General features: G+C 41.6%; 1 protein-coding gene across 5 annotated transcripts in view; it reads right to left on the bottom strand.

Annotated features, from left to right (window-relative positions):
* Positions 1-19,954, bottom strand: part of ZNF800 (zinc finger protein 800) — a 51,632-nt gene that overhangs the window by 20,895 nt on the left and 10,783 nt on the right. Inside the window, exons 2-3 of one of the 5 annotated variants that reach the window (XM_075208918.1) lie at positions 7,789-7,886; positions 7,540-7,651 (exon numbers count right to left, since the gene is read on the bottom strand). The exons of 1 other annotated variant lie outside the window; for it this stretch is intronic. In XM_075208918.1, the coding sequence (XP_075065019.1) occupies positions 7,540-7,651; positions 7,789-7,839 (163 nt within the window). In that variant the 5' untranslated portion in view covers positions 7,840-7,886. The remainder of the gene's footprint in view (positions 1-7,539; positions 7,652-7,788; positions 7,887-19,954) is intronic. 3 more of the 5 variants (XM_075208920.1, XM_075208921.1, XM_075208922.1) reach the window with 3 other exon arrangements.

Genomic DNA, 19,954 nt, shown 5'->3' with positions numbered 1-19,954 from the left:
CGAACATATAGGCATAGTTGCGAGAATTTTCTGATTAGGAGAAAACATTCAGCAATGTGAAAGATTGTGGCACAAAGCTTGTGCACAATACACAAAAGATAAACGGTTCGGTTTTATAATATATCGGAAGGAATTTTATAAACTTTACCCTTTTGTGATTATATGAAATATATTGGTTAAGATTATGGAAATGATAAGAATTACTAGGGTGTGTATATGCTAATCATTACATAGATACCATAATGAACTAGGTAAGTGTCTGTGCTGCTCTGATTAGCACCTATGTGCAATAATACAATTAAAGAGTCAATCTGAATGCGGCTAAGAAATAGGCTAAAAATCAGGCATTAGTTGATGTGGTTTACACACTATATAAGGAGGAATTTTGTGATGTATTGGGCTTTGTAAGAACTTTTAAGACACTGAGTTATGTATTTTATTGTACAAGTAACATTATCGCAAATTTAACGCAAGGCTTGTAGTTAAATATATTACGAAGGAAGTAAGATCATTATAAAGAGAGTAGTGTGTTATTATGGAAAGCAGAAACGCATTGCGGAATCATACTACCGGCAGCACAGTGGCCTAGTGGTTAGCACTTCTGCCTCACAGCACTGGGGTCATAAGTATGATTCCCGACCATGGCATTATCTGTGTGGAGTTTGTATGTTCTCTCCATGTTTGCATGGGTTTCATCTGGGTGCTCCGGTTTCCTCCCACATTCCAAAAACATACTGGCAGGTTAATTGGCTGCTATCAAATTGACCCTAGTCTCTGTCTGTGTGTGTGTTAAGGAATTTAGAGTGTAAGCTCCAATGGGCAGGGACTGATGTGAGTGAGTTCTCTGTACAGCGCTGCGGAATTAGTGGCGCTATATAAAAAGCTGATGATGATGATGATGATGAATCAGTGTAGAAAATTCCATAGGAGAAAGGAAATCTAACAATTAAAATACTTGTTGGTCTGGTGCGTGTTTTTCCAGCTGGTAGACCATACCTCCCCTAGAAATATCGGGGAGCAGCTTTGTTTCTAGCCTTGGGATCATTAACAGCTTTTTTCTGAAGAACCTGCACATGATCAGATCCGGCTCCTCCCATAAACAGCTGCTAGACTTCTTGGTCCTGATATATGGGCAGATTGTGATCGACTTTGAACTGCTGTAGATCAGTGCAGTACTCATTGGTCTGGTGCATATTATTCCAGCTGGACAGTTCTCACCTCCCCTAGGAATATCGGGGGGCAACAATTCCCGATCATGGCCTTATCTGTGTGGAGTTTGTATGTTCTCCCCGTGTTTGCGTGGGTTTCCTCTGGGTGCTCCGGTTTCCTCCCACACGCCAAAAACATACTTGTGGGTTAATTGGCTGCTATCTAAATTGACCCTAGTCTCTCCCTCTGTGTGTGTGTGTGTGTGTGTGTGTGTGTGTGACTATATTAGGGAATTTTTAACTGTAAGCCCCAATGGGGCAGGGACTGATGTGAATGAGTTCTCTGTACAGCGCTGCGGAATTAGTGGTGCTATATAAATAAATGCTGATGATGATGATACTCCGGTGCTTTGAATAGATTGAGCACAATGATTGGTGAACATAGAGTTAAATATAATAGGAAGTTACAACCCCACAGCCTTGACAAAGATCGTAAGATTGAAACGCGTGGGTGCTGGGGATTTAGTCTTGCTTGGGAGAATCTCTTCCTCCGTGTACTGGGTCAGTGGAGTGTCGGCTCACTATTGTGAGTATGTAGACGTTTGTACCAACTTATGCGGGCTAAGAGGCCACCCTAAGCGGGATGTGCGGAATCTTTTTTCTGTATGAATATATGCTTTTACATCTGATTTTATAATTTTTATGCTGTTTGTTGTAATTAAAATAACCTTTCTGCTAAAAAGGTAATGCACTATTAGCAATTTTTGGTCACAGGAATACAGCAGGAATAAGCTTCTCACAGGAACAATGTAGGATCTTAAGTGGCAGTTATATTTATTTGCTCAGAAATGGCTCTTACACCCCACTTAATGGCACTATAGGTTATATTTACATAGAGCTCTTTTCCTTTTATATACAGTTTTACCCAGGTCATGGCAGGGGGTAATCCAGCCTTTTTTCTATAACCAGTCAAGGCTGATTCCACTATCTTTCACCTGAATCTGTCTGGGCCATGCGCTCTTTAAATTTATACTTAATCACAGGGGAAGAATTCTCTCCACTTTGTCCACACAATGTTAAGGAATGGGGAAACGCTCAGGTCTTAGCCCTCTCTCCACCTTAGCTCCACTAAGTCTGAATGGGCGATATAATCTTGAATTCAGCTCTTTCACTTAGCGTGACCATACTGCATTAAGATCTGTATGTCATTCTATGTAGGCAGAAGTGTATGTACACACTAATGTGTCTTATTGGCAGCATGGTGGCTCAGTGGTTAGCACTTCTGCCTCACAGCACTGGGGTCATGAGTTTGATTCCCGTCCATGCCTTATCTGTGTGGAGTTTGTATGTTCTCCCCATGTTTGCATGGGTTTCCTCCGGGTGCTCCGGTTTCCTCCCACACTCCAAAAACATACTAGTAAGTTAATTGGCTGCTATCAAAATTGACCCTAGTCTCTCTCTCTCTCTGTTTTAGGGAATTTAGACTGTAAGCTCCAGTGGGGCAGGGACTGATGTGAATGAGTTCTCTGTACAGCGCTGCGGAATCAGTGGCGCTATATAAATAAATGATGATGATTATTACCCCTCTTGTTTACATCTAATTCTATTAAAAAAAATATAGTTTTTTAGCAATGGAGTGGAGTGTATACACAACCTTCTACCCCGTAGATCTAATGCAGCGCAATGATTATTGCTCACTTAATATGGTTCTCACTGTAAGCTTGACATACGCGATTAACATGCTCAAACATCAGCAGTTTCACTTAGCGTACTCTAAACAAGAGGCTCTCCCCTCCTCCTAAATGGTGCGCCAATCAATTTGCCTTGCATCACATTCTGATCTCAACGTGACGTGTGACCCGAGGACCAGAACCACATACAGTATCCATATAAACTCAGCAACCACTTTATTATGTACACCTTTCTAGCACTGGGTCGGATTTCCTTTTGCCTCAAGAGCAGCCTGAATTCTTTGTGGTATGGATTCAACAAAGTGCTGAAAACATTCCTTAGATATTTTGGTCCACTTTGACCTGATCGCATCATACTGCAGATTTATCGACTGCACATTCATGCTGCGAATCTCCCGTTCCACCATATACTGAAGGTGCTCTATTGGATTGGCATCTAATGATATTGGAGGCCATTGGAGTACACTGAATTCAATGTCATGTCCGATATGATGTGCGTTTTGTGACATGGCTACTTCCAAGAGGACATACCATAGGACAACGGTTAGACTGTGGCCATAAAGGGAAAATATTCACACCCTTACACAACCACCGGCTCGCACCAATGCAAAAGACAAGAAGCATGTTTGTTACGCCAAATTCTGACCCTACCATTTGCATGTCGCAGCAGAAATAGAGAATTGTCAGACCAGGCAGCGTTTTTACAATCTTCACCTGTCCAATTCTGATGAGCCTGTCCCCACTGTAGCCTCGGTTTCCTGTTCTTAGCTGACAGCAGTGAAACCCGGTGTGGGTAGCCCATCCACTTCAAGGTTCAACTTGATGTGCATTCAGAGATGCTCTTCTACATCTCACTGTTGCAACACATGGTTATTAGAGTTACTGAAGCTTTTCTGTCAGCTTTAACTAGTATGGCCATTTTCCCATTATCTCTCTGATTAACAAGGCAGTATCACTCAGAGAACTGCAACTCACTAGATGTTTTTTCACTTGTGCATCATTCTCTGCAAGCTCTAGACTGCTGTGGGTGACAATTCCAGGAGAACAGCAGATTCGGAGATAATCAAACCAGCCCGTCCAGGATCAACAATAATTCTATGGTCAAAGTAATTTCTTCCCCATTCTGGTGTTTGGTCTGAACAACAACTAAACCGCTTGAGCAAATTAGCATGCTTTTATGAGTTTTTGCCACATGATTGGCTGATTAGCTATTTGAATTAACGAACAGGTGTACCTAATAAAGTAGCCAAAGAAAGTACATAAACACAGTCATTTTGAGAAGTAGACTAAGTAAAACATCACTTTAAACATTCTTTCCACATTTGACAGAAAGATACACTTTTACAAAAAGGGAATCTAAATGTGTATGTGTGTCACGGTTTGGTAACTTGGATTCTTTGATCTGCCCAACTTGACGCTACTCCTAGCAAGGCACGGAGTCTAATGAACGGACGGTTTTCACCAGGGACCACCGCAAGGTGGTTGGGACTTAGCTGCGTGCGCGCAGAGGTCGCGGCCCTTGCCAGGAGTGTCAGGCGAAACTCTTTAGGGGAATAAGTTGAGTAAGAGGGAAAAGATGCTGCAGAGGAGATGAAGCACAAGGCCTGTAGCCAGCGGCACAGTAGAGTCAGGTGAAGCGTAAGCTCTTGAGTCAGCGGCACAACGGAGACAGGTGGAGCGTAAGCTCTTGAGCCAGCGGCACAGCGGAGACAGGTAAAGCATAAGCTCTTGGCCAGCAGCACAGTGGAGACAGGTGTAGCGTGAGCTCTTAGCCAGCAGCGCAGCAGAGACAGGTGGAGCGCTGAAGACCAAAGTGGAACACACAGGGAGCAAGATGGGAAGTCTTAACCAGGCAGGTAACTCGATCAATAGGCAGTGAGGAGAAGTTTGGAGCCAGAATGATTAACCAATAGGAAATATGCAGAGGACACAAAGGACAGAGTCTGCGCATGCACAGAGCCAGGACGCCAGCATCCGAAGCACAAATCAGTGAGGAACAGGTGAGCGTGTCGGTCTTCGGTTATGGAAGCCGAACGATCGCCGTGTGACAATGTGCTATGTACTTGTACGACCATGCACATGTGTATAACATTTGCTAGGGTGTAGACTCAAGTAATTGAAAGGGTTGCACAGGCATGTCGTAAAGGCCACTAAAACATATGTTAGTGGTGAATCTTTATTCTACAACAGATTATTTAATCTGTCCACTGATGTTTGATTAGGTCAAGATATTTTCATGAGATAGAACCGGGAATTGTCACACCAGGGGGTGTTTTCCAAAATATTGGCACATTGTAGTTTTTTCTAATAATGCATCATTTCTTCCACAAAATGTTTGAAATGGAAAAAATATTTTGGCAACCACATATGTATTTCTTTGGTATGCAGTTGAATAAGAAAAGGACTCATTTTACTGTTTTGTGTTACTGTTGTTAGGCAATAAGCATGGAGAAAAGAAAGCCAGAAAATTGTCTGAGGAGGTCGGACAGAAGATTGATTTGTAGTCTTGAGATTGTAGCGCAGATTGTAGACAATCTCCAGAGAACATTATATTCCAGTTTTCACTGTTGGTAATATTAGGAAGTGTAAGTGCCATGACACTGTAATCAGCCTCGCTGGAAAGAGAAAGTGTGATTGAAGATTCCATCGAAAATGGTGGAGAAAGCACCTTGATCAAATGCCAAACAGATTCAAGCTGACCTTCAGGCACAAGTTACTACAGTTTTAACTCTCACCATCCAAAGCCAATGAAATGAAAGGGTGTTATGTAGTAGGAGGTCCAGGAGGGCCCCACAGCAAAGAGAGAGGGAGGCATAAGAATGTGTAACAGGAGTTTGCCAAAACAGACTTAAACAAGCCAAATTCCCTCTGGGATAATGTCCTGTCATGCTCTAATCTGATCTATTCACATTAGAGCTTTTTGGCAAAGCACATCAATCCTTAGGTTTACAGAAAGCAAAATGAAAAGGATACCTTTCCTACAGTCAAACATGTAGTGTTGTTTCAGTGATGTTTTGGGGACTGCTGTGCTGCATCTAGCACTGGGTGCCTTGAAAGTGTGCACGGTATCATGAAATCTGGAGATTATCAGGCCAGTTTGGAGCACAATTCTGAACCTAGTGTCAGAACGCTAGGTCTTAATAAAGGTAATGGGACTTCCAACAGGACAGTGACCCCAAACAGACTTGAAAAAAGCACCCAAGAAATGGTTCAAGACAAGAAGCTGGACTGTTCTGAAGTGGCCATCAATGGAAGAAGCAAGTTGGAAGAAGGGCACCTTTCAAATGGAGCAGTTTTCCCAAGAAGAGTGGATCACACTGCCAGTAGCGAGGTGCAGGAAGCTCATCTATGGCTTTAGTAAGCGGTTACTTGCAGTTATTTTGAACAAAGGCTGGGATACCAAACATTAAGTCTAAAGTGGCAATTTTTTTCAATGCCATTTCTTTTCATTTTCTGATTTAAAAAGTGTATACAGTGTCAAATTCAAAATAAACAACAAGGGTTATGTATACGAATATATACAGAATTGTCTAGATCAAATAAATTTGTCATTTTCACCATATGTTTAAAGCTAATTGGAAGCAGTTAATAAAAAGTGTACCAAACACATCCCCCCACCCAAACAGCTCACCCTCTTACAGACCTTACATCCCATTCAATGCACATCACAACCCTGCTCTATCCCCCCCACCTCAATGCTCGTCTTCATAACACTCCTGTATTCTGCAAGTCTATTCTGTATGCTTACTAATTTCTGAAACCCATTCACCCATCAGTGTCCACAGTACCCTACTCCAAACCAATGCCCCCCTAATCATCCGCCTCTCCGAAAAATCCCCATCAACATGTCCCCTTCATTATAATTAACCACCCCAGCTAACCACACAAGTCTATAACTACCTAAATAAACATTTCTAGTAGTTATTAATAAACATGTTTAGTGAGTTGGTATCCGCTATAGTTTATTTTATAGTAAATATTATGCAGCGCTTTGCAGTTAATGTTTAATTATTTACATCAGAATCTGTCCGAGTAGAGCTTACAGACTAAACTCTCTACCAACCACATACACCAAGATAACCTACCAGCATTTTCAGACTGTGGAAGGAAACCCATGTGAACATGGGGAAAACACATAAAATCCATAGATATTTCCGTGTGTGTGTGTGTGTGTGTGTATAATATATATATATATATATATATATATATATATATATATATATATATATATATATATATATATATATAAATTAGAGGGGGGGGCACACATGCCTTCCATATTACATTGAGAACTGATAGGGTGCTCTTTAAAACACAAAGGACCTGATTCATTAAGGAAAGTAAAGCAAAGAAATGGGAGCAACCTTGCATGTTGGCAAATCATGTTGCATTGGAGGGAGAGGTACATTTAAAATATAATGGCAGACTATATTAGGGGTAGGGCATGTCCTAGATCAACTTTAAATTTCAGTGTAAAAAAAAAAAAAAAAAGGCTATCAAATATTTGCGTGCTACATGAAAAAACAGCTAGTATTTAACTTATGTGCAAAACATAAACTCATTTGCATTGCATTACATTGTAACATGATTAGTCCAGGAGAAAATGTCCTCCTTTTCTTGGCTTACTTGCTTAATGAATCAGGGCCAAAACGTCTAACATCAGCAAACGCATTAATCAGTGCACACATAGCCAGGTGTACCTGAATCACAGCAGCCATGGTGATGATGGTCAGTCTGACAATACTTGTCCCTTAATGACATTTTTTGTGTGGGCAAGCTAGTTTCTTCCGAGTCCATTTCATGTTTGCTCTGCTGAAAGAATTAAAATACTAAATTGGCAAATGTCCATTTTGTATTGTACCAACACAACAAGTATATAACTCAAATACACATGCGTTTTGAAGTCACATGCAAGGATGCAGTTAAACAAGGATAAACTTGGAGAATACCTTATTGCGCAAATAGTGTGTCTTCCGAGGTGTAATGTAATTTTTTTCCATGGTTTAATTTAAGGCAAAGGCAGAATTACTAAACTTGCTGCGACAGACTGTAAGAGAAAAGTATATTTTATGTAGTCACCAAGAAACATGAGTTAACTATTGCCAAGAGATGCTCCAATGGATTTTGTTGCAGTGAAAGTATTTCAAAAAAAGAATCAGGTTTTCATTTCCAACCTTCTATGGCTTGTCTACACAAGTGGAATATTTGCAGTGAGATCCAAATGGAAAGCGTCAAGTGTATACTGCCAGGTGAATATCAACAGCAAGGTATCCATCGACCACTATGTTGCGCAAAGTATGCTGTCCCCACATCAATGAAATATGCAGCAAGGAAGACACTACTGCTGTATATGTTCCATTTGGAAAACCATGTAAATATTCTGCTTGCATGTCTCTCACATTTTTATTACATAAAGCTATCGGTCAGAAAAAGTATTATCAGCAGTAAATATGCAAATATTGTACCAAAATTGTTTAAGCACATTAAGTTCCCAATATGAATTGCAAGATAAGTCAGTGTACAACCATTGTCCTCTAGATGCATTCAGACCAACTGCACTGATGTGGTTTTCCACCACATTTAACAATCAAACTGAATTATGTATCTGTGGACTCTTCATTTCCAGGTCAGGCAATGACCTTACAAATGTATTAATGGAGGTCATCGACCAACCCATTAGGAGCATGGCATTCTTCTTTATTATATGAAAAACAAGCTATACCTAGCAAGCTTGAAGACGATTACATAGTTCATTAACAGCAGGCCAAAAATGGAAGGAAAATATAGTTACTATGTTGAAAGAAAACAAAAAAAGAGCATAAAACACCCCACTGAAGTCTTTATTGACATGTTCTGTTAAAACAAAAAAAAAGGAATAAAGAGTCAAATCAGATTGCCACTCAGGGTTCCCCAGGAGCATTCAGGGACCTTCTAAATTCTCCACCAGCAGCACTTAAGTCCTCTTCCTACCACGAATGCTTTTACATAAAAACCATATACGCACACGAGTAGTACATCAGCTTCCCATTTCAATCACACAGATAAACCCACTGCTAACATTGCTATAGTGCCCGGGATGAGTGTGACAAGTCCCACAATGCCGAGAAGGTACCCTGACTGTTGGTGTTAGTTGTCGATCACCAAGCTTATTAATACAGTTGTACCCACTCTCCATTACAATAGAAATGTGGGGGCGAGGGGGGAAATATAGTAAAGACTCTCCCCCTACAATCCTTGCCCTCCCATCATCTTCTTAAAGCAAAAAGGAGAATAAAAAATAAAGGAACATTCTTAAACAGATGCACTCAAACTCACAATAAACTATAATGTAATAATTATATATTTTTATTTCATGTTAAAATGTTGTTTCCATCCCAATACCCCCTCCACACTTGTATCATCCATGACACCCACCTGTTTAATATAAGCAAATAAACATCTCTATGGTGGATTTATTCATGAACACAATAAATCACAGAACTGTTGCATTTGAAAAAAGTTGCTTTCACTGGCAATAACATTTTAGCTTTTTTTTTTTTATGGGCGGGGGATGTATTCTCTTTGGAAAGTTTATTATAGTACTTTATTATTTTTCAGTTACTCTAAGCACACAATATCAGTAAATCATTCTAAGGGAGAATTCAACCCCTCCCCCCCCCCCCCTAATACCAAGTATACTTTTTTCGATTTTTACTAGTGTCACAATATTATACAAAATTGCGTGCCATTAAATTCTCCCCTCCCCACCAAATGATTTTAAACCTCCTAAAAAATTCAAGATGCTTCCGAACAAAATAAAAATAAAAAGTTGCTTGCATTCAAAAACATAAGCGTAGATGTCAGTGTCTAACCGATGACACAGGTGAGGCAGAAGGAGGAACAGCACATTGCTTAAACACACTGTGCCAAAGCAATAATAGCCAGTTAAGAAAATAGAAACACTGTGCAATTGTCCATTTACCCCTGAATGACAATGCACATGGACAAATTGAACACATTTCTAGTTATTTTGTGACATGCCAAAGAACCAGATTGCAGTGTGTATTAAGGTTAAGGTAGTTTGCCGAGATGTCATGCAATAAAAAAAAATAATAATAGCGTTATAAGCAGGACATTGCTTTAGTATAGCATAGTTATTCATTTATTTGGTTAAAACCATATCCTCTAAAAGACAGGTAAATGTACTAGTGTGAGCTTATTACCAGTATAAACTTCATGATTGCCTCAATAAAATGACCAGCATCTGGAGTGCATGAATTACACCCTTTTTAAAAGTCGCTCAAATTATTTTTTGTAAACCCCTGAAACAGTTTCTAGTAAAAAAGTAATGGTTTTGTGAAAGTAACATGGAGTGGACTCCAAATTGGGGTGGTGTAACACTGAGAGGGTATAATAGGAGCTTCAAGAGACTTTCAAGGTACCTATTTTCTCCAACCTGCACTTGCTTGCAGTGTGTATTATCTTCATTTATATTTATATGGCGCCACTAATTCCGCAGCGCTGCACAGAGAACTCATACCGCTTTTATACTAACGCCCCTGCAATTTCCCGGGTTTTTCAACACAAGTTTTTGCCGAGGCACAGAGCGCCCCAGCTCAGAGACCCCATTCACACTGCACCTTGGACCCGGGAATTTCCCGTGTCGGCCCCATTCATAATGAACACGGGTCTGCCCTGGCAATAAGTGTCAGTCATCACAGCCGAATTATATTGAGGTCATTTAAAGGGGACTAGTTTTCTTGCACACAAAGATGAGGTCAAAGTGGGAGGTAACTGTTCACAGTATTGCTTTAATCATGGCCCGACGAGTCCCTATTATGTAGCCCAGAGCTCATGTTTTATTTTGTTTATTTGCTGTTTTAATCAGCTGCTAACACTGCGCTACCTTGCACAGTGTAATTTCAGTGTATAAGCACAGGAGGAGAGCTTTTCTCAGGGCCAGCATTTCCTTCATATTGAAATTCAGTGCTGCAACTAACTGAACAATGTGTGCCAGAGAACACAGCCACGGAGAAGCTTTCTGGTCTACTGTGGAGTCTTTTGAGGACCAGCAGTGGATGGCACACTTCTGTATGTCACGTGGGACATTTCACTATGTGCTGCATAACCCCAGCACTTTCTAAACAGTCAAACTTCAGAAAACAAAATTTACTTACCGGTAAATGTCTTTCTCCAATTCCATAGGGGACACTGAAAGTCTTGACAATGGGGTATAGAGTGGGTGTTCGCTTGGAGTTGGCACAAAAAAGTTTTGTTTGAAGTGCTGACTATATCCTCTCTATGCCCCTCCTGCAAGCCAGATTAGTACTATGCCCGAGGAGAGACTCTTAAATGATCTTCAGGAAAGAGATTATCAAACCTAATCCCAGATACCGTAACTGAAAGATATAGACAGAATTAGTCACACATAAGTGAAACATGGCAGGAAAGGGGCCCAGCGCAGGGAGGGCGTCCAATGTCCCCTATGGAATCAGAGAAAGACATTTACCGGTAAGTAAATTTTGTTTTCTCTTTCATCCATAGGAGACACTGGAAGTCTTGACAATGGGGACGTCCAAGAGCAACCCTAGCGGGAGGGAGAGCCCTGGGAGCCCTGTAATACTGAATGGCCAAATTGAGAGTCAGAAGCCGATATAGTATCAAATTTGTAAAAACGCAAGAAGTTATGTCGACCAGACCAAGTGGCTGCTCTACATAATTTCTCAATAGAAACCACTCTAGCAGCTGCCCAAGAAGGGCCCATAGATCTAGTGGAATGAGTAGCAATAGATGGCGGAGGAGTTCTAGATGAAGCCACATAAGCCTGATGGATAGTAAGACGTATCCACCGTGCTAAGGACTGCTTAGAAGCAGGCCACCCTGGCCGTGCTGTGTCATTTAATATATACAGCGCATCTGTCTTGCGAATTGTTGCCGTTCTTTTCACATATATTCTTAGTGCACTAACCACATCCAGAGAATGGACTGATGGAGAATTATCCTCCAGTATGGGAACCACTATCCGCTGGTTACTGTGAAAAGCTGATACAACTTTTGGAAGGAATCCCAGCTTTGATCTTAATTTCGCTCTGTTATTAAAAAAAACACTAGGTACGGAGATTTACATGACAAGGCACCGAGATCTGATACACGCCTAGCCGAAGCAAAGGCCAATAATATGACCTCCTTCCGTGAAAGATATTTAATTTCTGTTAATTCCAGAGGCTCGAACAGGTAGAACTGAAGAAAAGATAACACCAACTCTAAATCCCATGGCATAGTTGGTGCAACAAACGGAGGTTGCAATCTCAAGACCCCCTGTAAAAAGGTTTGTACCTCCGGGAGAATAGCCAGTTTTTGTTGAAAAAATATAGATAAGGCTGATACCTCCACCTTCAAGGATCCTAATCTTATGCCTGCCTCAAAACCTGCCTGTAAAAACAAGAGAAATCTGGATGTTTTGAAGGCTGAGGTAGATAACTTATGACCCTCGCACCATTTGATATACGATTTCCAGATTCTGTGGTAATGCTTCGATGTGACCTCTTTTCTTGCAGCAATCATAGTTGTAATGACTGTAGAAGGAAAACCTCTGCACCTTAGGATAGCCCTTTCAGTAGCCATGCCGTCAAACGCAAGCGCTGTAAATCTGGATGAACTAGTGGTCCCTGCAGAAGGAGGTCTCTTCTTAGCGGCAGGGGGCAAGGGTCGTCATGAATTAGAGAATACCACACTCTGTGGGCCCAATCCGGCGCTATCAGGAGAATCTTTACCCTTGAACTCCTGATTCTCTTGAGAAGTCAAGGAAGCATGAGGAATGGAGGGAACACATACCTGTATTGGAAGTTCCATGGGGCTGTCAATGCGTCTATTGCCACTGCCCCTGGATCCCTTGTCCAAGCGCAATATTTACTTACTAGAGACTGAAAACACTTCTGGGTTCAATTCCCATTCCCATTCCCCTTGCAGAATGTCCTGGAGAACTAAAGTCTGCCTCCCAGTTTTCTATCCCTGGTATAAACACGGCTGATATCACCTGGGCATGATTCTCTGCCCAGCGCAGAATGTGACTTACTACGTTCATTGCACTTCTGCTGCGGGTTCCGCCCTGGCGATTTATATATATACGACAGCAGTCTCATTGTCTGACTGCACTTGAATAGCCCTTCCCTGAAGAAGGGACTGTGCTCTTTGAAGAGCGTAAAATATTGCTCCGAGTTCCGTAGAATCTATTAGTAGAACTCTTTCCTGCCGCGACCAGCGACTCTGGAAGGTGTGACCTAGAGTCACTGCTCCCCAACCTCTCTGGCTCATATCTGTGGTCGAGAGGGTCCAGTTTGATACACCGAAAATCCTACCACTCAGAAGATGGCTTGACTTTAGCCACCACGTTAGGGACAACCTTGTCTTTGGGGCAAGGTTACTAACTGTTGTAGAAACAGATGAGATCCTGTCCACTGACTTTATAAGCCCAGCTGCAAAGTCCGAAAGTGGAACCTTCCATAAAAGGTATGGCCTTGAGCGTGGCCACCATCCTCCCTAGGAGGTGTGTACATGTGTGAAACGACACCCTGCAGTGTTTTAATATTTCCCCCATCATATTCCGGATGGCCACTGCCTTCTCCTGGACAATGTCCAAAATCATCCCAAGAAATTTTAGTATCTAGGAAGGAATCAATCTTGATTTTTTCAAAATTGACCACCCATCCGTGTTTTAGTAACAGCTGAGGAGTTAGAGAAAACTTTCTGAGCAAAATCTCCCGACTGGGAGCTATTATAAGGAGATCATCCAGGTATGGGGTGATCATAACCCCTTGAATAAGAAGCAATGTCATCATTTCTGCCATTATTTTGGTAAAAACTCTGGGAGCAGAGGACAGGCTGAGGGAAGGGCCTGGAACCGATAATGCCTGTCCTGTATCGCAAACCTGAGGTAGCTTTGGTGAGGGGGCCAAATAGGGACATATAGATATGCATCCTTTATATCTAGAGATACCATAACACAGCCTCCTCCAGGCTTACAATTACTGATCGAATGGACTCCATTCTGAATCTGATTTTTAGAAAAGCATTCAAATTCTTTAAAATGAGGATCGGCCTGACCGACCCATTAGGTTTGGGTACCAGGAAAAGGCTGGAATAATATCTCGTGCCCCTTGAGTAATCCGGTACTGGTATTATCCCACCTGAGTCCAGAATTTGCTGAATAGCCCTTTGAAGAAGTAGGCACCTTTCTGTGGAAATTGGCAGCCTGATTGAGAAAAACCGACAATGAGGAATCTCTCGGAACTCTATCTTGTATCCATGAGTGACCAGGCTAGTCACCCATGCATCTGAACAGGTCTCTCTCCAAATCTGAGAGAAATCCCAATGGCGGCTTCCTACTCTGGGATCCCCCAGGTAGGATTTAAGATCGTCATGCGGAGGGCTTAGTACTAGATCTACTCTCCTGCGAAGAGGATGTGGCAGCAGAGCGACCTGTGCCCCTGAATCCCCTAGAAGATATGGTAGCTCCTCTGGATCTTTTCCTGTATTTGGAGGAAGTCTGAAAGGACCGAAAACATTGTGCAGCATAGCTTCTACATGGATTAGGAGTAGCTGAAAGCAAAAAAGAGGATCTTCCCCCTGTAGCCTGGGGAATTCATCTAACTCTTCCCCAAACAACATCTTTGCATTGTAAGGTAAAGCTTCTACTCCTTTCTTAGAACCCCCATCAGTCTGCCATTGTCTGAGCCAGAGATACCTGCAGCTGCCACTGCCATAGCAGATATGCCGGATCTGACCATACCCATGTCTCTAGCTACTTCACCTAAATAGGAGGCAGCTTCACTAATATGGTCTGTTAACCTTACTAAATCTTCTACCCTCAGCTATACCAGTCCAGAGCGGAGAAGCCCATTCCTCTACAGCCTTGTTGACCCATACACTAGCCATAATAGGCCGCAATTGTATTCCGGCTACAACATATATATTTTTAAGAATGGATTCAAGCTTTCTGTCTGAATAATCTCTTAATAATAGAGCTCCAGGAACTGGTAAGGTAATTTTCTTAGACAACCTAGACACCAAAGAGTCTACTAAAAGGGCCGACTCCCAGTCCTTCCTATTATCCTTAAGGAAGGGATAGGATGCCAATAAACTTTGGGGCACCGAGAATCTTTTATCTGGCTTTTCCCATGCCTCTGCAAAATGCTCCTCTAGCTCAACATACACAGGAAACTTTATAGCAGGCTTATACCTGTTGGTGAAGAACATTGGCTGAGAGGAACCTGGGTCAGGCTCACCAACTTTAAGGACCTGGCGGACTGCTATAATCAAAGCTTCTAGCCCATGTGACACTAACTCCGACCCTTCCTGTATCAGGTCTGCGTCTGAATCTTGGAGACACCTTCTTCCAAAGGAGGAGGCTTCTCGACATCAGATTCATCCGACTGTAATATGACAGACAAACCTCTCATTTTAGTCACTAAAGTGAAGTGGGGCCCTGAAGCTGCCAGGGTTACAGACTTTGCTAAGAGCTCAATCCTGTGAGCCAGAGACTGGGCCCATTCAGGCTCAAGTTGTGACCTAGATGCTTCCCTTTCATGTCTAGAAGCGGCAAGCTCAGCTGTTAATGCCAACATAGCTCCGCCCATCTGAGCTACCCATACCGGGGTCACCTCGATCTGAGGGTGGGCGGAATGGGTGGTAACAGAAGTAATACAATTTTCACAGTACTGTACAAGATCACTCTGCCCTGAAATGAACTTAACAAGTTCTGCATACTGTATATTTTTCAGAAATCTTAGCTGCCCCCTTTCCTGCCATGTCTCATAACATACAAACACAGGGCAAACAATGGAAAAAAGCAGGAGAAGCAGATAGAGAGGATATGAGCTGCAATGCACATACCTGGTATACACTGCATGTCAGAACAAGCAGCATCTAGACCTGTGACACTATACTCACAGTTACTGCAACTCAATGCTCTATCCCCATTGTTCAAGGGCTTTTAGTGATGCTGCTGATGTGGCAGGGAGAGACTACAGTATGCCTCTTTGGAGCTAGCATGCTGGAGAGGAAACTTTTGAACTTCACAGCCACGGCATTAAGCTCCGCCTCTTCCGCTTAGTGCGTCACAGCCTGCCCCTGTCTTACTAACGCTGATCCTCCCACAAGTGGGAGGAATTGGCTTATACTATACCTGCTGCCTGGCTTCGCCGGGTTATAGCAGCGGTAACCAGATGCAAGCTTCAGCAGCTGCGGTGCGATACCTAGAGACAATGGTCTCTTTTGCTGGGATCCCAAGACTCAATCCGTTTGTGAGATGGGCTGGGTCCCCCTGGCGGATCCCTCAGTGCAGATGAAGGTAAGAGACAGAACAAACCTTTCTGTCCTCAGGCTTGAGCTTCTCTAAAAACTTAACAAAAGTTGTGAAAATAAAATTTAAATTTATTGGGGAAGCTCAAAGTGTGTCCAATTCCTCGGGCACAAAATCTAAACTGGCTTGTAGGAGGGGCATACAGAGGATACAGTCAGCACTTCAAAACCCATTGCACCAAGTAGTAGACTAGCAATTGTGTTGTGGTGATATGCTACCGCTGGCGAATACCGCACAATCTCCTGCTAGTTTGGAGTGGGGTTAACCACAGTTTGCACTCTAGTGCATGAAGTCACCAAGGCATTGCTGGAAGCTCTTTACCATCGCTTCATCTCCTTACCTGATGGACAGCGACTGGATGACACCATCACTGGATTCCTGAGACGTGGATATGGAGCAATCGACGGGATACACATCCCTATCATTAGACCCCACAGACAACCCTGCGGATTACTACAACCGCAAAGGCTGGCATTCCATTATTCCGCAGGCTGTAGTTGACCACAACTATTGATAAACATCATTTTTTAGTTTAATGTGACTGTGTCTTATGATGTGTATTTTAAAACAAAAAGGTACACATTTTATTTTCAGTTTCACAGATGTCTTTATTGGTTGGCCTGGACTTTCCCATGATGCCAGAGTTCTGGCCAGTTCTGAACTGTTGTATTATTTGTCCAACGGGAAAAGAAATAGGGGAGGGAATTCTACATCTACCGCACCAATGTTACTGAGCATGTTCTCCTAAATAAAAATACCATGGTTCACATTGCTTATTGATGTCATGGTCTGGAGAGTGCAACCATATTAACAGGCATAAATACAAAAAAAAGGGAAAGAATATGGAGGATACACTACTGCTCAGATATGCGTGATTTCAAAAGAGATTTATTACACTCATGTATAAAACTTAACTTTTATTGACTGTTAATTGCAGCGAAATATAAAATAAATGATTATTAAAACCAACTGTGCGCTTTAAAATCTGCCGGCTGATTATTACCGTCTATTTTATTTGTGGGGGAACCACTAGCCGCAAGACAAAATTAATAAAGCTCTGTATACACACCACTTATATGTGTTTATAGCATATATTGACTAGTAATTGACACCTTCATGTATAAATAGTTATACTATGAGTAGCATTTGTTGCAAAGGCTGTGTCCAAACTCATATATAAGGCTAATAATGTAAATAATTAAAGATCATGGAGTGGCAGACATTTATAACTGACCAAATGCCATAGATTGGGTGAATTTGCTGGATAAACAATTCACTATACTGATTGTAGACATGCAAAGTAATTAATATAGTTATATATTATAAGTTGCTATAGGTCTCAATTATAGATAGTATTGCTGTCTGCCTGACCATTGTCCCTGCTAATCGCCAGGGCTATTAAAGTAATCAGATCTTAATGGCCTGTGAGTAATAGGATAACTAGCCAGTAAAGCCTTTGTAGTCTGAAATGCTACTATTCCCTAAGGCTAACAAGCCCGTTGGACCGCTGGTAGGTATCAACCTAAAATTTTATATTAGCGTGTCTTGCTGACTGCCTGTCTGTTGCTCCTGGTAATCTTTGGGGCTAACGGAGCTAACAGATTCCAAGCTTCTAAAGTCCTTCTTATATTGATATAGACAAAAAATCAGTCAATGGAACGCTGACGCGCGTTTCGCTCTATGCTTAATCGTGGAAAAGCAGACACTGACCTGACAGCTGTTAAATACCATCAGTGTGGGATTACTGAGTGACGTTACATACTGCTCTCAAATTGTATCATCAGTAACATCTTGGCATTAATGTCGCTATGCTGAAAGATATCTTCCACGGTTGAATTGCGATCGTATCGGGAAAATTCCCAGACATCAGTCTAAGTGAGTCCATATGAACCGTGGAAGATATCTTTCAGCATAGCGACATTATGTAACAATACCTAAACTCCGTTGCAGATCCCGAAGAGAAATGGATGTTTCATTTAATGATGACATAGTGGCTGATACGATAGTATCATTAATGCAATGGACCTACATGATTTATGGGAGATCTCGTATAATATAACGGTATTTTCTAATAATGCCAAAACTCAGATGTGGATCCTGAAAAGTAATAGATGTTTCATTCAATGCCGTTACAACGGTTGACATGGTAACGACTAACCAATTAGATGATATGGAGGAGGAGTCCTCCAAAATGAACCAGTAACCCGATTGGATGTCTCTAGAGTCAATGATGTTACCATTTGAGAGCAGTATGTAACGTCACTCCGTAATCCCACACTGATGGTATTTAACAGCTGTCAGGTCAGTGTCTGCTTTGCCACGATTAAGCATAGAGCGAAACGCGCGTCAGCGTTCCATTGACTGATTTTTTGTCTATATCAATATAAGAAGGACTTTAGAAGCTTGGAATCTGTTAGCTCCGTTAGCCCCAAAGATTACCAGGAGCAACAGACAGGCAGTCAGCAAGACATGCGAATATAAAATTTTAGGTTGATACTTACCAGCGGTCCAACGGGCTTGTTAGCCTTAGGGAATAGTAGCATTTCAGACTACAAAGGCTTTACTGGCTAGTTATCCTATTACTCACAGGCCATTAAGATCTGATTACTTTAATAGCCCTGGCGATTAGCAGGCACAATGGTCAGGCAGACAGAAATACTATCTATAATTAAGACCTATAGCAACTTATAATATATACCTATAATAATTACTTTGCATGTCTACAATCACTATAGTGAATTGTTTATCAAGCAAATTCACCCAATCTATGGCATTTGGTCAGTTATAAATGTCTGCCACTCCATGATCTTTAATTATCTACATTATTATCCTTATATATGAGTTTGGACACAGCCTTTGCAACAAATGCTACGCATAGTATAACTATTTATACATGAAGGTTTCAATTACTAGTCAATATATGCTATAAACACATATAAGTGGTGTGTATACAGAGCTTTATTAATTTTGTCTTGCGGCTAGTGGTTCCCCCACAAATAAAATAGATGGTAAAAATCAGCCGGCGGATTTTAAAGCACACAGTTGGTTTTAATAATCATTTATTTTATATTTTGCTGCAATTAACAGTCAATAAAAGTTAAGTTTTATACATGAGTGTAATAAATCTCTTTTGACATCACACATATCTGAGCAGTAGTGTATCCTCCATATTCTTTCCCTTTTTTTTGTATCAGTTCTGAACTGTACCAGATTGCAGAGGACAGACAAGATGGCTGGTTGTGCCCAAGAGGGGTAAATATCTATATTTTGTTGGATGATGTTTTCATCAGCTAGGTCAGTGGTTCTCAAACTTTTGCAGTTCGTGGCACCCTTCGAGTCTCCATAATCTTTTCAAGGCACCCTTCCAAAATAATTACCGAGCAGTCCCGTTTTATAAGTAGTCAAAAAAACGTAATAAGTATTTAAGGCAGGACAGAAATACTTATTAAGTTATATGCAAAAATAATACACATAAATCCAAGGGAAAATCATTTTTTTATAAATTTTTTCAATTATATTTCTGTTGGAAGAATAATTTACAACTAACACACTCTGCACCCTCTGCATCCACACACTCTGTGTGCCCTTCATCTTAGCTGTGCCCCCTCTGCATCTTCGCTCTGCCCCCTCTGCATCCCGCTGTGGCCAGGAAGAGAAAAAACAAACAAATAAAACTTACCAATCCGGCGACGCTCGGGACTCAGCATCCCCTCTCCTGCCGCTTCTCACTGAATAAGTCGGGCGTGATGACGTCACACTCGAGGAGGGAGGAGGAT

Source organism: Mixophyes fleayi, chromosome 4, assembly GCF_038048845.1.
Source record: "Mixophyes fleayi isolate aMixFle1 chromosome 4, aMixFle1.hap1, whole genome shotgun sequence".
In the NCBI taxonomy this organism is placed as follows: domain Eukaryota; kingdom Metazoa; phylum Chordata; class Amphibia; order Anura; family Limnodynastidae; genus Mixophyes; species Mixophyes fleayi.
Note: the sequence above shows the minus strand (reverse complement) of the source record. Positions and strands in the feature narration are given on the sequence as shown.